This window comes from Mus caroli, chromosome 2, assembly GCF_900094665.2.
Source record: "Mus caroli chromosome 2, CAROLI_EIJ_v1.1, whole genome shotgun sequence".
In the NCBI taxonomy this organism is placed as follows: domain Eukaryota; kingdom Metazoa; phylum Chordata; class Mammalia; order Rodentia; family Muridae; genus Mus; species Mus caroli.
In genome coordinates, this window is record NC_034571.1 from 144,707,335 (window position 1) to 144,722,927 (window position 15,593).

At 48.1% G+C, this 15,593-nt stretch overlaps 1 protein-coding gene across 4 annotated transcripts in view; it reads right to left on the bottom strand.

The window, feature by feature from the left end:
* The window catches only part of Bcl2l1 (BCL2 like 1), a 51,733-nt gene extending 39,150 nt beyond the window's left edge, over nucleotides 1–12,583 (bottom strand). The window contains exons 1-2 of one of the 4 annotated variants that reach the window (XM_021155074.1): nucleotides 12,458–12,583; nucleotides 10,294–10,969 (exon numbers count right to left, since the gene is read on the bottom strand). In XM_021155074.1, coding sequence (XP_021010733.1) covers nucleotides 10,294–10,857 — 564 coding nt within the window. In that variant the 5' untranslated portion in view covers nucleotides 10,858–10,969; nucleotides 12,458–12,583. Of the gene's footprint in view, nucleotides 1–10,293; nucleotides 10,970–11,057; nucleotides 11,144–11,256; nucleotides 12,141–12,342; nucleotides 12,435–12,457 lie in introns of those variants that run through there. The other 3 variants (XM_029471115.1, XM_021155070.2, XM_021155078.2) reach the window with 3 other exon arrangements.
* Nucleotides 12,584–15,593: the final 3,010 nt, after the last annotated feature.

The following is a 15,593-nucleotide window of genomic DNA, read 5'->3' on the forward strand; positions in this document are numbered from 1 at the left end:
CATTAAAGAGCAAATTTGTAACTTAATGGGCTTTGGGCAATAGGAAGCAAATCACTAGGGGCACACAGTGGTGGGCATTTTTTTTCCTAGTTCCCTCTCTTGTGTCACTGGCTTCCTTGATGCCATAAGGTAAGCAACTCTGCTTCACCATTTGTGGGCCATAAAGTTCTGCCTCACCACTCATAAATCAGGACAATGGAGCCAAGGGCAATAAACTGAAAGCTTCGAAACAGTGAGCTAAAATGTCTGGGAGCTGAGGGGACAGACAGATAGATGATCACATAGACTGATTCAAAGCGCAAGGCCACTAGCCAGTTCCATGGTGTGAAGCATTAAGACAGACTGCCAACAGAAAGTCTGTAGTCTCACTCATCACCACAGCCGTGGTGTCCCCATCCAAGGCATTCATTAGCATTTACTTATTTAAAGGAAATGAATGCAGCTTGAGGAGAGGCAGGCAGCAGCACAAGTAAGCTAGGAGTAACTAGCCAGACACAGGAGCAGGGCATGTTGAGGCAGGAAGTATAGGAAGGAGGATCAGGAGTACAAGGTGATCCTCAGCAACATCATGAAACTGAGGGCAGCAGCCTGGGATGCAGGAGACTCTCTCAAAAAGCTACCTGCCCCCAAACAAAGCAAAACAAAATAAACTCCAGGCAAACAGACTTGAAGTCTGACAGTCACTTCACTCTTTGTTTTAATTTCCTCCCTGGAAATGAGGCTGAAAGTAAGCCATCTTCCCTGGAAATGTGAACAAAAGGTTTGGTCCATTAGAAAAACCTATCATGTACAGGAAAGGAACCGTCACTATCTGCAGGCTGCTGTGGTGGTGCAGTTCTGGAAGCTAAACACTCTGAACTGGAACACTGGCTCCTCCAGGTATTGGCTGTGAGGCCCCAGCAGTATTCTTTTCTCTCAGCCTTGGTTTTCTTGATCATAAAATGAAGATGCTACCTACTTTATAGGCTGTTTCAAGTTCAAGAAATCAACTGCCTAAGCTCTAGTGTAAGGCAGGCCTGGAGTCAGGTTCTGGCTCTGCCTCTTGTTACAGCCCTTCAAGGCTCAGCTAGCAGCCTCCCTCTCTGGCTTGACCTGGTACTAACTGTGCTACTCAGGCTGCTGCCTTCCTCCTGTGCCTCAGTTGTGAAAGGGGCTAATAATAGTACCTACTGCATCGAGCGAGCGAGGCTGTGAGAATGGAATCAATTAGTACTTGTAGTGCATACTGAACAATGCCTGGCACAGAGTAAGCATTCAATAAATGTTAGGTGCTATTAATAGCAATGTTAACAATAATATTAATCACCAGGCGGAATAAGAGGAGGAGCTGCTTAGTCCTGGGACATGGGCATCCCATGAAATAATTCCAAAGAAGTGCTTGGACATGTGTCTAGAAGCAAGCCTTCAGCCTGTAAAAAGGGCATGAGGCTGGGCTCCTAAGTCCCAGTCCCACTGACCCTCTGGGGAGGGGAGTCAGGTTCCTCTGAAGGGACACTGTGTTCCCAGTGGTTGTGTTCCAGGCGCTGCCTGACTCTGACTTGGGGAACAAAGGCACATGTGTGTGGCCAGGGTGGAGGGAGGGGAATGTTTCCCTTTCAAGAGTTGGAACAAAGGATCTGAAGCATAGTTGAGTGCATTCCAATCTCCTCCCAGGCCAGCTCCCATTCTTCAGATGACTGTCCAAAAGGTTCGCAACCTTCCAGCTTCCTCCTGAAAGGTGACTAGGGAAGGGGTGGCCAGCTCTGTCACTCCAACCAGTCATCAATCTCCAAGAAGCAGGGTTTTAAGTGCAGAACCTTGGATACTTCCCTTAGGAACCTCTGTCCTATGCCCGAATGGATGGGTCGGAACCCGAGGGAGAAATCAGTTCATGGATGACACAGGGCACTCCCAAGTGACAGGTCTAATGCCCCTCTAGGGGAGAGTTTATAACTGATGGAGCCAGGGACAATGGCTGGGAGTTCTTTCCGACTGACCCCACAGTCTAGCATCAGAGGCAGACCTACTAGAAAGGCATTCCCAGTTCTAAAGGGAAGAGTACAGACTAGGACTGGAGGGAGAGACTAGGTGAAGGGGAAGGGAATAAGAGCAGAGAAAGTGACTGAAAGAGGAAAGGGAAGGGCATAAAAAAAAAGTAGGGGCATGCCTCTCGGAACACTACTTTGCAGTTTCCACACTCTGCAGCAGGAATCTGGCTGCTGGGCTGGGACAGGAAACAGTCTATGGAAGTCATTGCAATGGCATTTCCTGAAGAGCTCGAGAAAAAGCTCTAGTTCCGAGGGGAACTGTGCTCTCTACCCAGAGAACTCCATAGCTTAGAGCCAATGCAGGCCTGGCCTGAGACGGACTGGGGATGAAACCAAGCAGCAGCACAAGGACCCAAAGGTGGTTTCTCTCGACAAAACAGTGATGGAGGGACCCACGGAGCAGGACAGGACTGCCTGGATGATGGTCATGGTTCTGAACACTGCAGACCAAGAACTGACTTTCTGAGCCTTCCCAACAAGGCCAGGTCACACACTAGGTGACCAGTGAAGTCACTAATCTCTGAGCTTGCCTGCTCCTGTAACATGGAGATGGCACTGTCCTGATCACCAATCTGCATGGCTAAAGGTAGCACTAAGACAAGGTAGATGTGCAAGTGCTTTGTAACCTGAATGTGCTGGTCACTGTGCATGGAGACTTACTCTTGTGTAGCCAGTGACAAATGACCCTGTGATGACACTGTGTCTTGGAAAGAAGAAAGCCACTCTAAAAACTGCTGTGGACTAGCCTTCTTGGTGAAATCTGCCAAGGACTGAGGCCTGTGAGAACCAGGACTCCTAGGATATCAATTCCAAGATCTCATCATGAGGAAGAAGCTGAGGTCTGGGGCTGAACTGATCTGCAGACAGACTGAATATAGAGAGCTAACTAAGGGAGTAGATTTTTGGATATTTACCCTAAGACAAGGGAGAGCTTGGTCCACCAAGGCAGGTATACACTATAATTCATACCATGACAGAAGGCTGTCATGAGAACCTGCTAATGGGCAACTATAAACAAAAGGAGAATGGATGCTTTGTGAATGAGCCAAGAGTTCCATGGGACAGGTAATAAAAAGTATGACAGCAACATGTTGTCTGGCTCTCCAGATCTCAGCATACTTTAGTGTTTTATCATTGTGCCCAAGATTCAGGAAGGTCAAGAGTGTGGAGGTGGGAGCGGTGGGATGTTTACCTAGACAAGGTACAGTTTTCCAGGCAGAAACAGAAGAATGCAGGCGAGTCGATTGTAAAATCTATTTGGAGAGAAGGATTTCTGAAGGAGAGTTAGAGTTCGGTTACTTATTGGCATGAGATAGGGGCTCACTGTATAGCCCATGCTGGCCTTGAATTCACAATGTAGTCTGGGCTACCCTCAAACTCAAGCAATCTTTCTGCCTCAACCTCCTAAATGCTAGGATTATAGCCATGCACCACCATGCCCAGCTAACAGCTTATTCAGTCCGTATTCCACCTAGAATCTCCAAACAGCTCCCCGCCCCACCAAAAAAAAGGCTTCCAACGTGGCTAGACAGATCAGTCAATAATACACCATGTGCAAAGTTGGTCTCCTCTACCTGCATACCCACTTAAAGCCAAGTCGCCTTTTCATCTGCCAGGCACCAGCTTCCTCAAGAGGGGAGGACCTGCCTCCACCTTTACAGAAGTCTAAGCGTACCTACCTGTTTCAAACCTGTCTTGCAACACCCTCTCCCCAGCCTTCTCTCCATCCTTCCCCAAGCTTTCTGTGCCCTCATCTCCTACCATTCTGTTCCTTGCTGCTTCTTCAGGCAAACTGACTTCTTGCCATCCCTGAAAACGCCAAGCTGAGTATCTTTTCTCCTTAGTCCACTCCTCTGCTTGAGAAGCTCTCTATATGGACCCACACAGTGAACCACCTCCTTCAGATCTTGGCTCAAATACCACCTTCAGGTTTGCTGGGGTTCTGGATACAATATTCTAAGAACAGGCCTGGGCGACCAGAATAGGATATGTGGCATTCTGGAAGCTGGTTATTCTGAGAAATATATACTCAGAGACACATAGGAGTAACCCTGAAAGGCTGGTTGGCTGGCTGGCTTTCTTTCTTTTTCTTTCTCTCTTTCTTTCTTCCTTCCTTCCTTCCTTTCTTTCCTCCTTCCTTTCTTTTGGTTTTTGGTTTTTCAAGATAGGCATCCCCTGTGCAGCCTTAGCTGATCCGAGAAAAGCTGTTTTCATAAAGAAACATCTGTCACAAAAGTATTTATTTCTGTCAGTTGTGTCGGGTTGCTCTACAACTTTTATTACCTGAGACACTTTACAATATTTACTCACTATACTTTGTAGCTAAGCTTCCTGTAACTTGAAGTCACTGTATGAATTCCAAAACCCTATTCCTTCCTTCCATCTATTTATTTACTTATTTCTTGTTTTGAGACAGGGTGAGAGTTAGCCTCTCACTCCAAGGTCTGTCTGTCTACTGGGTTACAGGCATGTGCCATACACTCAGCCTCCTACTTCTTTATGTAGTTCAGGATGCGACAGAGGCCTCAATCATGAATCTAGCCATTCTTTGAGTTTGGCTCTTGTGCACAAATGACTTATCAAAATGTTTGGGGTTTTTGATAATTTGTCTTATGTCAAGATAATTCATACTCTAGCTACCCAACAGGTGATGGGTGAGCTATTTTTCATTTCCCTGTATCTTGGTTGTTCACTTTTTTGATCACTCCTTAAATTTCATCCATCCATCCACCCATCTATCTACTCCCTGGGTACGGCCATGCCATGGGCACATATGGAGGTCAGAAGACAACTCGAGATTAGTTCTTCCCTTCCACCAAGTGGAAACCAGGGATGTAACTCAAGATATCAGGCTTGTAGCATATACCTTTATAAGCTGAATTATCCTGCCAGGTCCTTTGATCACCATTATTAAAGTGCTGCCCTACCCTGCTGTGATAGGCATTATCTATAAACCAATCTGCTTTTTTTCCCCTTATTTCCTTCAGAGTTCATAGTATCAGCTGAAAGCTCGCTCTCCCCCCCTCTGTTTCCCCCCCCACACACACACAGAGAAAGGGGGCGGGGGGCAAACAAACTTGGGTCCTCTAGAAGAGTAGCAAGAGCTCTTAAACATTAAGCCATCTCTCTAGCTCCCAGGCTGTATCATCAATGGACTGCTGTGTACACACTGAGTGTGTGTGTGTGTGTGTGTGTGTGCGCGCGCGCACGCGCGCTCGAGTGCACGCACACTCGGCTTAGCTTGCACTTCTATGCATATGCACACAGAGGCTGGAGGTCAATCCTAGGTATTGCTCTTCAGAAGCTATCTACTTCACTGGCCTAGAACTCACACATTAGTCTAGAGTGGCTGGCCAGCAAGCCCCAGAAAGCCCTAGTCTCTGCCTACCAGCTTTGGGATTATGAGTGCACATCACTGTGTCTGGCATTTTTTTTTAAAAACATAGATTCTGAATTCTAGTGATCAAACTCAGGTTCTTTTTTTTTTTTTTTGGACGTGGGGGTTGGGGGGGGGGGATTAGAGGGTTGAGATGGTTTTTCTGTGTAGTCTTGGCTGTCCTAGAACTCACTCTGTAGACCAGCCTGCCTCTACTTCTCAAGTTGTTAGGATTAAAACTATGGGCTTGCCCAAACTCAGATTCTTATGCTAGCACAGCAAGCATTTTACAGACTGAGCCTCAGCCTCTATTATGTATTTTTTTTCTTTCTATCAGAACGAGTTACATGAGGCAAAAACTTATTCGTTTTGTTTAGTATTACTATCTGTTGTTTGTCTAGTATTGAGCCTAGCAGAGTAGAGGCTCAATAACTGGGTCAGAGGAGGCGCCCACCATTATTATTCTGGTTTGATAAGGTCCTTCCTTCAGAAACTTAGTATCTTTTCATCAGTGACTACTACACCCAAGACCTGTGCTCTGGGCTGAGATAACCAGTGAGCAAGATGTGGACTCTGCCTCAACTCCTGACAGAGTACAGCCTTGGAAATGCCTCTGGGCACCTACCTGACACTAACAGTTTCTTTCTTTATACAAAGTGCGAGGGATCATATGTAAAAGGTGAGTATCAAGCTGGTGGCAATTTGTCTCACTAGGTGAAACAAAGATCCCATGGGACTCTGTTTATCACTAGATGCCCAGTGGGAGTGGGGAAGACAGACTGAGCTGCAGGGACAATAGGATTCAGAGTGAACCCTTCAAGGAAAGAGGAGTCACAGGGAAGATCCTGCAGACTCTGGTTGGAGGGCAGGGATGGGGGCAGAAATCCTGATAGGCTTAGGTTGTTGAAAGGCAGCTCACTGGGGATACCTTTAAAGCAGAGCACACTAACCCAGACAAGGCAGCAATTGCAAAAAGCAAGTCCTGTGGTGGGAGGCTGGGCATGAGAGAAGGATGCCCAAGACCACTGGCCTTAGGACAGGAGTCTGCTGGGAGAGGGGTTCAGCTAATAATACCGCTTCACACAGCCCAAACAAAATTGGTGATTGCCCACAAAGTCAAGAAACTCTCCAGGTTCCACTGGGGCCCCCTAAAAATTACCTAGGTAATTTTTAAGCAGAAGATGAAGAGTTCCATGTGGTTGCTGGGGATGCTGCTTTAGGAGTCTGGAAAACCCTATGATAGCAAAGGAGTTTTAAGAGCCACCTAAAAAAAGACACTGAAAAGAAGTAGGTGTTCCAAGGGGGAGCCCCTGAGACACTTTACTTCATTTGGAGACCTGAATGAGATTACTAAGAATTTCTGTGTTGGGGTTTCTGATGGGGCTTCCCCAAGAAAACCACAGAACTGCCGAATTTGCAAATGGAGCTGAGGTGCTTCAACTAAGCACATGTCCATCTCTCTGTTGCACTGAAGAAGCCACAACAGGTAGAGTAGAGCTGCAGCTTGGGGAAGGCCAAGCTAGGTGCTCTCCCCAGTATCACTCGTTCTCTGCTCCTAACAATGGTGTTTCCACTGGGCAGAGGGTATCTCCAGGGCTGGTAATACCAAAGTGACTGGCCCACTTGGAGCCTCATCCACATTCAAAGTAAACAAAACAAAACAAAACAAAACAAAACAAAAACAACAACAAAAAAGGGTTTCATCTAATGGGGCCTAGGTCTCAGTGAACAGGCTTAGTTTCTTAAGTAGTAACTCCAGGGAGTAAAGTTCAGAGCCTAGAGGGAGGAAGCTCATTTTGGAGAAGATGGGCATCCACCCTACAATTAAGGTCAGCGAAGGGCTTTTATTCTGGCAGTTGGGTATCATTATTAGATTTTACAGGTAGGAGAGACAAAAGACAAGAGACACAAACAGGTACAACATTTTTTCAGGTGACTCAGGCAGGCGGGCAGTAGTATGGCCAGAGGCTGGAGTTCCAATCCTTACAGCATCACCCTACAATTAACAGAGATTCTGGGGCAGGCTATCTGTCTCCTTGCACACATGCCACTCTCAATGATTGACAAGACTGAGATTTTAACAAGGAAAACACTAACAAGAAGCCATCATGACCGGGCAAACTCCTAATGCCACGCAACACTTGCCAAGCCTGAGTTTTCTTAGTACCCCAATCGGAGGTTTCCACACATTTGGGAACCTACTACTGATGATAAAGGCACTGTTCTCAAACACCAGAACACTGCTACGATTGCAACATGGAATGAGTACCTTCTACAGGCATGCTGTTCTCAGCCCAACAGTAGCCATGAGTTTCTATGCTACTCTGTCTGGATTATTACTTCCTGATTAAGGCATGGATGGAAAGAGTCTGGACTCTAAAATTAGGCCAACCTCAATTTAAGACACTAAGTTGGCTGAGAAACATTTAAGCTCGGTTATTTAGCTACTGGGAGCTTTGTGTACAACCTGGGAATAAATTCACGTACTTTGGGAAGTTACTGTATGGAACATATGAATGACCACATATTTCCATGATAGAGAGATATTGTCTAGCTTATGCTAGCACCTTGCCTTATAGTAGATGTTCAGTAAATTTGCCCCATTAGTAAAGGATAAAACACCTGCGATACTCAGGTACAAGAAAGGCAAAGTTCTGTCCCCTTTCCTAAAGGATGCTAAATTTGGAGCATACCCTGAGTGACTATCTGAACTCATAGCTGCAGCCTCCAGGGAAGTTAGGGGATGCCACTGCAGCAGCATCTGTACAGCTCAAAGGAGACTGTACCTAAAAGGACATGGGTAGGCATCTTCCACCAAGGCTCAAATAACACCGAGGGGAATGTTTCTTGCCCACTGGTCCCGGAAAGAATGCATATCCAGAAATGGTCCTGCCCTAACCGGCTCTTCTGCACACATTCCCTCTCTGCTTACCACGCAGAAGTGGCAAGTTACCAGGTATGTTGCCCAACAGGCTCTGGAGATTCTTGAGTGAAGAGACACTGGAAGGTGGGATTTTAGTCAGTGAAGATCTAATGAATCTGTCCCTCAAGCTGCTGCCTTAGGTCAGTTTAGCATTTTTCTAGGTGATTGGAAGACAGTATGGCAATTCTTAGGTCCCAGTAGCCTCTGCAGACAAGAGGCTGGCTGGCCCAGCAGGTACCTCGTCAATCACCTACTGTTTGTAGCTGGCAAGACCCTACCTGTTATTAGGACCTTTAGTCAACTAAAGACAGTCAGCATGCGACGGAGGGAAAGGGCGAACATCTACTTGGAGATGCTTCAGAGGGTGTGTCTGAAGCGCTGGAATCCTGTCCCTCCTGTAATCAGCTGAACAAATATTTGCCCCAAAAGAGAATCAAAGCAAGAGAATGAATAGAAGAGGTCACAGCACAAACCAACAGGAACTATTTAATCATTTATCTCCCCAGGGAGTTCATTTACAGATTAGCTTTCAAGCCTGGCAACCCTTAACTCAAGGGAACCCACCTTTACCTCAGTCAACTCTACTCTGGTCATCTGGCCTCTACTGACAAGTGACCTCCTTGCCTTTACAAGAGCCACTGGAGGGAAGAAAGGTGAAGTTTCAAAGAAATGGGAAACTAGAGAGAGGATGGGGTCCCAGGGAAAACCTGGAGGTCTCTCACCCAGTAGTAAAGCAAAGTGCTTGCCCCGCCCTAGGCCCAGCCTATGGACAACTAAATTCTTGACATTCCGGAGTCCATGGTGCATGGCCCCTTCCACCTCACTTCCTTCAATGGATGACTTATTTTCCAGTCTGTCCATTTTCTACATATTCTAAGGAGACAGAATACGTCTCAGAAGCCGCAATATCCCCTATTCTAGAATGCAGTTCACTCTGAAGGGTAACAAACGCCTACCACGGCAGCTACTAGTAAGGGACCGCTCACCTCTATCTCACCCTGACTGATGAGGTGGCCCGCAGGATTCTGAACAAAAAGCACTCATTGTGTCAGCCTCTGCTCTCTTTATCTTTGGGTCACAATAGTCTGCTAGAAACTAAGGCTCTAGAAGGTAAACCAGCCTGTCCAAGGTCACATGGCCAGTTAAGTGACAGGGCCAGGACTCACACCCACATCCAGTCTGTCACCAAATCTTAATTTCCTATGGAGCCTCACAAACCAGGTTCTTGCTCTGCCAGCAAACAGTGCTTCAGTAAAGAGGCCCCAGGGCCCTGACCAGAAAAACACTGGGCAGAGCAGCTGGAGATCCCCAACCGATCCAGGGCAGGGAGGTGCAAAGTCCTGGGGCTTGATATATGGCACAGCAAGGGCTCCACAAACAAGCCAACCATGCAGAAAGTTGCACACTTTGGGGAAAATGAACTTAGGGGCACAGCACAAACACCATTGGCCCAGACCACCCTCCTCTAAAATCAGACAATACTCAGCCACTCTAGCCAGTGGGGGCTCCTGACTGGCCAAATGGTCTGAGTACCATGCATGCAAGTACACAGGAGCCTGAGGTTCCAGTTCTGCAGTTTCCTGGGTATTATGTTCATCACCCCAGCCAAGGTGACCCATTACATGAGAGTGAGCAGTACGCAGGGAGAACTTGCTGCTCTCATAGGTTTTAAGCCAAGTAAACAGGCGACAGGCTGTTTTTCTTTGCTGAGAAATTGGAACAAAACTATGAAACTGTGGGGCCACAAGGGTAGCCAGAATGAAAGATACAGGTCCCTTAATAACTGGGTCATCTATATTTCCAAAGTTAACCTCTTGTATTAAAATGAAGCCAGGAAGGTCTCCTGAACAATCGATATCTTTAACAACCATGCCATATAACAGAAAGAGACCCAAAAGGACAGTTTTAGGGATGTTCACAGAGAAGAGAGACACAAGGAGCGGACACACAAGGGGCGTGGTTCTTACCCAGCCGCCGTTCTCCTGGATCCAAGGCTCTAGGTGGTCATTCAGATAGGTGGCCATCCAACTTGCAATCCGACTCACCAATACCTGCATCTCCTTGTCTACGCTTTCCACGCACAGTGCCCCGCCAAAGGAGAAAAAGGCCACGATGCGACCCCAGTTTACTCCATCCCGAAAGAGTTCATTCACTACCTGCTCAAAGCTCTGATACGCGGTCCCTGGGGTTATGTGAAGCTGGGATGTTAGATCACTGAACGCTCTCCGGTACCGCAGTTCAAACTCATCGCCAGCCTCTCTCAGCGCTTGCTTCACTGCTGCCATGGGGATCACCTCCCGCGCATCCAAACTGCTGCTGTGGCCAGTGGCTCCATTCACGGCGGGGCTATCCGCCAGGTGCCAGGATGGGTTGCCATTGATGGCACTGGGGGTCTCCCTCTCTGCTTCAGTTTCTTCTGGGGCCTCAGTCCTATTCTCTTCGACATCACTAAACTGACTCCAGCTGTATCCTTTCTGGGAAAGCTTGTAGGAGAGAAAGTCGACCACCAGCTCCCGGTTGCTCTGAGACATTTTTATAATAGATATGGGCTCAACCAGTCCATTGTCCAAAACACCTGCTCACTTACTGGGTCTGCTCTGTGTTTAGCGATTCTCTTCCAGGATCCAAAGCCAAGATAAGGTTCTGAAGAGAGAGAGAGAGAGAGCTTCAGGAGAAAAAATTAATATGCATGTCATTTACCTTACAATATTCCCATTCCTCCTCCAGGTACCAGAATTGCTTTCTTTGTGGCTCTTATGAAGGTCTGAGTCCAGGTTCTAAGGGACTTCAATGAAGTCAAATTGAAAGGACCAGCCAGCTTTGAATTGTTTCATCCGCCTCTTTTTACTACAACCACCCACCCCCTTTTCTCCGAAATGCCTTTCTCCAAAAGTCACCCCCATTGGCATATCCCCACCACCACCACCTACATTCAAATCTATCTCCGGCGACAGCAAGCAGGTGCAACCCCCGGAAGGTCTTTTGTATCATAGGTCGGGGAGGAGGTGGTGGCTGGGTCGCCGGTTAACTCAGCAAAAAAACCCAGCCCCGGCCGGAGGGATCATGCGACCTGGTAGGCAGCTCAGGAGGCGACAGAGGAATTGCGAAGCTTAGGAACCTGCCCCCTCGCTTGCTACCTCCATTGCCCAGATCGAGGGCGGCCTCTCTCTCTGCTCCGCAGGCTCCAGCCACCCGGGAGCCCAACCCCCTCGCTCTAGCACGCCCCTTGGCTCTCCGCCTCCTACTGGGAGTCAGGAGAACTCTCCCGGAGGTATGGGTTTAGTGTAATTTCCCCCACCCCTCCTTTCTTTCTTTCTATTTAAGTACCAGCCTTGGATGAGGCTTCCGAAACCCTAAAGGGACTTCTCAGTGAATCTCAAGGTTTCGCGCAGGGACGCGGAGAGGGGGGAGACGGCCTCGGATCTGCGATCTGATTTCGGAAAGACCACTCCCGGGCTTTTCCGAGAGGCGTATGCTGGAGACCCCCCACAAACACCGCTAGTTGTCTTTGAATTCCCCAAAGGCCCTGGACACAGCACTGGGGGACGGCCAGGTCCTCCATTCCGCGCCCGGACACAATGGCCGCCGGCACCCCCCGCACAAAGACGGGGTGAGAGAGAGGCGCTGAGCCCCGCCACCGGCCAGGAAGAAGGGTCGGGACTCCCACAGCGGAGACCTCGTTTTTTCCTGAGGCCGAGCCCAAGGCGGCCTTTTGGAGCCCCCTGCAGGGCTCGAGGGCCGGAGGCCGGTCCGCGCCGGAGCCCCGGGTGGGTGGGCTGAGGCCTCGCTTACTGCTCGCGCTCCCCTAGGCCGGGTACCCGCCGAGCCACCGCCCCGTTGCTAGGCAACCGCCCTCCCTCAGGGGCGCCCCCTAGACCTCTCTGGAAGGAGGGGTCTCGCCCCCGCGGCCCGCCCCAGCTTAGCCAATCCGCGGGTCGAGTCGGCACGGAAGCGGGACGGCAAAGGCTCCCATTGGGCCCAGCGCCTGTCAGGCACAGGGGAGGCGGCGCTCTCACCTGCGAGCCCTAGCGAGCCGTGGGGGGCCACATCCCCCCTTCATAGGCCCAGTGGCTTCCAGACACGAGGGCGTTTTGCGGCTGGGAAGTATGCCGCGGACTTGGGCCGGCCTACCTGGCTGACTGCTGGTGCTGAATCTCCCGGAGAAGCCGGCCTCAGTTTCCCCTGAAGAGACCGGGGGAACTTGCAAGCGCAGCCACTTCCGGTGCCGCGGCAGCGCGCGCGAGCCCGAGACGCAAAAGGAGTGCGCGCCAGAAAGGGACTGGCATCGAGACATGGGAGAGCAGCGTCCCCTGGCGAGCGATTTGAGAAGTCTCAGGCGCGTGGAACGTTTATGGTTCACATTCCTTCAATCTAGTTCCTTCATCCATCTGTCCCTTTGTATACTACAGAAAAAGTGCTTTTTCCTGGGTGTCTAACATCGAACAGGTTTCTCAACTTGTGTATTTCCCCCTCACTTTAAAAATAGACAGCAGTATTGACCTTTCATTGACTGTGTACCAGGTACTACTTGAAAAGCCTGAAGAATAGAAAGCCCTTAGTTTGGTTTGTTGAAGACACAAGGCAAGGCAATGTCTCTGTTTTTATGAAGACTTATACCTTAGGGGTGGAGACTACCCAACTAGGAAAATACACAAACAAGGTAATCTCTAGTGCTTTGGGAAAAAATCCTGACATTGTGATAATGATGGTGAAAACGAGAGTTGCCTTAGAGTGAGTGAGTGAGTGATCTTTTTAAAAATGCAAACCCCGTCTCTGCCTGACCAGTGCAGTAGAAAGACATTTATTTAACAGTTTTTCAGCCCAATCTGTCCTCAATCTATGTAGCATAGAATAACCTACTCTCTCTCTCTCTTTCTTTCTTTCTTTCTTTCTTTCTTTCTTTCTTTCTTTCTTTCTTTTTTCTTTTGGTTGTGAGCCCAGCCTTTAACGACTGCGCCATCCATCTCTTCTCCTGTTTCACTATTATACAGTTTATGTGTTGCTGGCGACCGAACCCAGAACTTTGTGCATAGTAGTCAGGCATTCTACCAAATGAGCTATAACTCAGTTTTTCGAAAATTTATTTGGGGGCATATACACATGAGTGTGGGTATGTACGTGCCACCGCGTTTATATGGAGGTCTGAGGACAACATTTAGGCGTTAATTCTGTTCAAGAGTGGAACTCAGATCCTGGGCTTGTAAGGCAAGTTCTTTCTTTCTTTTTTTTTTTTTTAAGTTCTTTCTTTTTATACAGGGTCTGGTTATGTAGCTGTGGGCTGCCCTTGACCTTGAATTCACTATACAGTCTAGGTTGGTCTTGAACTCCTAGCAATCTTTCAGCTTTTGTGGACTGAGAGTTACTGAGCTCTCAGCTTCCTGGTGTGAAAATGACCACTGTTGGCCACTTAGTGTCCATGACATGATACAGGAGCTCTTTCTCTGCTGATTCCTGGCTGGAGACAGCAACTCGCCGTCTTTCACAGAATGTACTGTTGGCCACAGAGTTCATTCAACCCTTTTGGGAAACCCCTTGACTGAAATTTGGTGTGTGCTGGAGAACTAAGCCCATGTGGGAACGGACACACCAGAATTGTTTCAAACTCGTTATCTTCTCTGAGCCTCATACAGCTCCCAGGTGGGTGTTATTAAACCAGCCAAAGGAGGCAGAGACTAAAAGAAATTAATACATTACCTGAAGAAAGATTGTGTGTGAAGAGGGGTGGGGTGGCTATAAGACAAAAGAAAAAAAAAGGAGAGGTGCTGGATCGGAATGGACCCTGGCTGGTCTAAAACCAAAGTCATGGCTTAACCAACTCAAACGAACTGCCTTGGGATCTCTTACAGGATCCGAATGGTGTGTGTGTCCCCCACAGATTTCTGTGTGTCGTCGGCCTCACAGGTTCCTAACAGCTTTGCTGCAGTGGGCTGAAGGTTAAATGAGGGACGGGGGCTGGTGAGATGACTCATCCTATAAAGGAGCTCTCTCCCTTAGCCTGACAACTGGACTTCCATCTTGGAATCCACATAGTGAAAGGAAAGAACTAACTCAAAATTGTTCCCCCACCCTCCAGCTCCTGGTAAGGTACCCGCTTTTGCGCATATGCAGGAGCACACGTGTTAGATCATCGGACCTGACCTGCCACTCCCTTCCCTTCTTGCTGCTCAATTGTAAAGCTGGAACAGGAATTTGTAAATAAATATGCTGTTGCATTTCTTCCTTGAGCTATAGTCCGGTCCCTTAGCTCCTAGAGAAGCCTTGTAAAGATTAAGAGATATCTGCCTCGTTCTCTCTGTTACTCCAGCTGTTTTGCTCTCTATTTTTCTTATTCTCTCTCTCTCTTCCCCCTCCCTTCTCCATAGCGGCTCTTTTACCTGTTTACATTAAGCTAACTCCTTAGTACTTCTCTGATGCCCTCTCATCAGCACTGTCACGCTGCCTCTAGTGTGATCCTCAATGCTCTCAATGCTTTCCCACCGTAAGGCCTGATCATGGCCTGGTGGTATGTGCTCACCCTCTATAATGCTCATTGTCGGAAGGGTAATTCTGAATCAGCTACTTCCCCAGACCAGACCACTACTAAGCTTGTCTTCTGAACAAATAAATGGGTTTTAATGTTTTGGGTTTTGGTTTTCCAGACAGGGTCTGTCTGGTGCTGGCCTTGAATGCATAGAGATCTGTCTGCCTCTGCCTCCCAAGTGCTGGGATTAAAGACACATGCCACACCACCTGGCAAGTAAGTATATTTTTTTAAAAAAAGGAACTTGTACAAATGTTTAACACATTATAACCAGTGATTCTCTGGTGACTGATTTTATTTGATCATTGGATATTATGTGGAGCAGGAGAGATGGCTCAGTGGTTTAGAGCACTTATTTTGCTCTTTCAGAGGACCCATGTTCAGTTCCCAGCATCCACATGGTGGCTCACAACCATCTGTAACTCCAGTTCCATGGGACATCGTCTTCTGAGGTCCAATGCACAGGCATGCTTGTGGTATACTACAGACATGCAGACAAAATGCTCATATATATGAAACTAAAGAAAAAAGAGAAAGGTAATGATCTGGAGATCAGAGAACAACATTTAGAGAGTAGGGGTTTTCCTCACTGTCATGGTTTGTATATCCTTGGACCAGGGAGTGGCACCATTTGGAGGTGTGGCCTTGTTGGAATAGGTATGACCTGGTTGGAGTAGGTGTGTCACTGTGGGTGTGGGTATAAGATCCTCACCCTAGTTGCCTGGAAGTCAGTCTTCCACTAGCAGC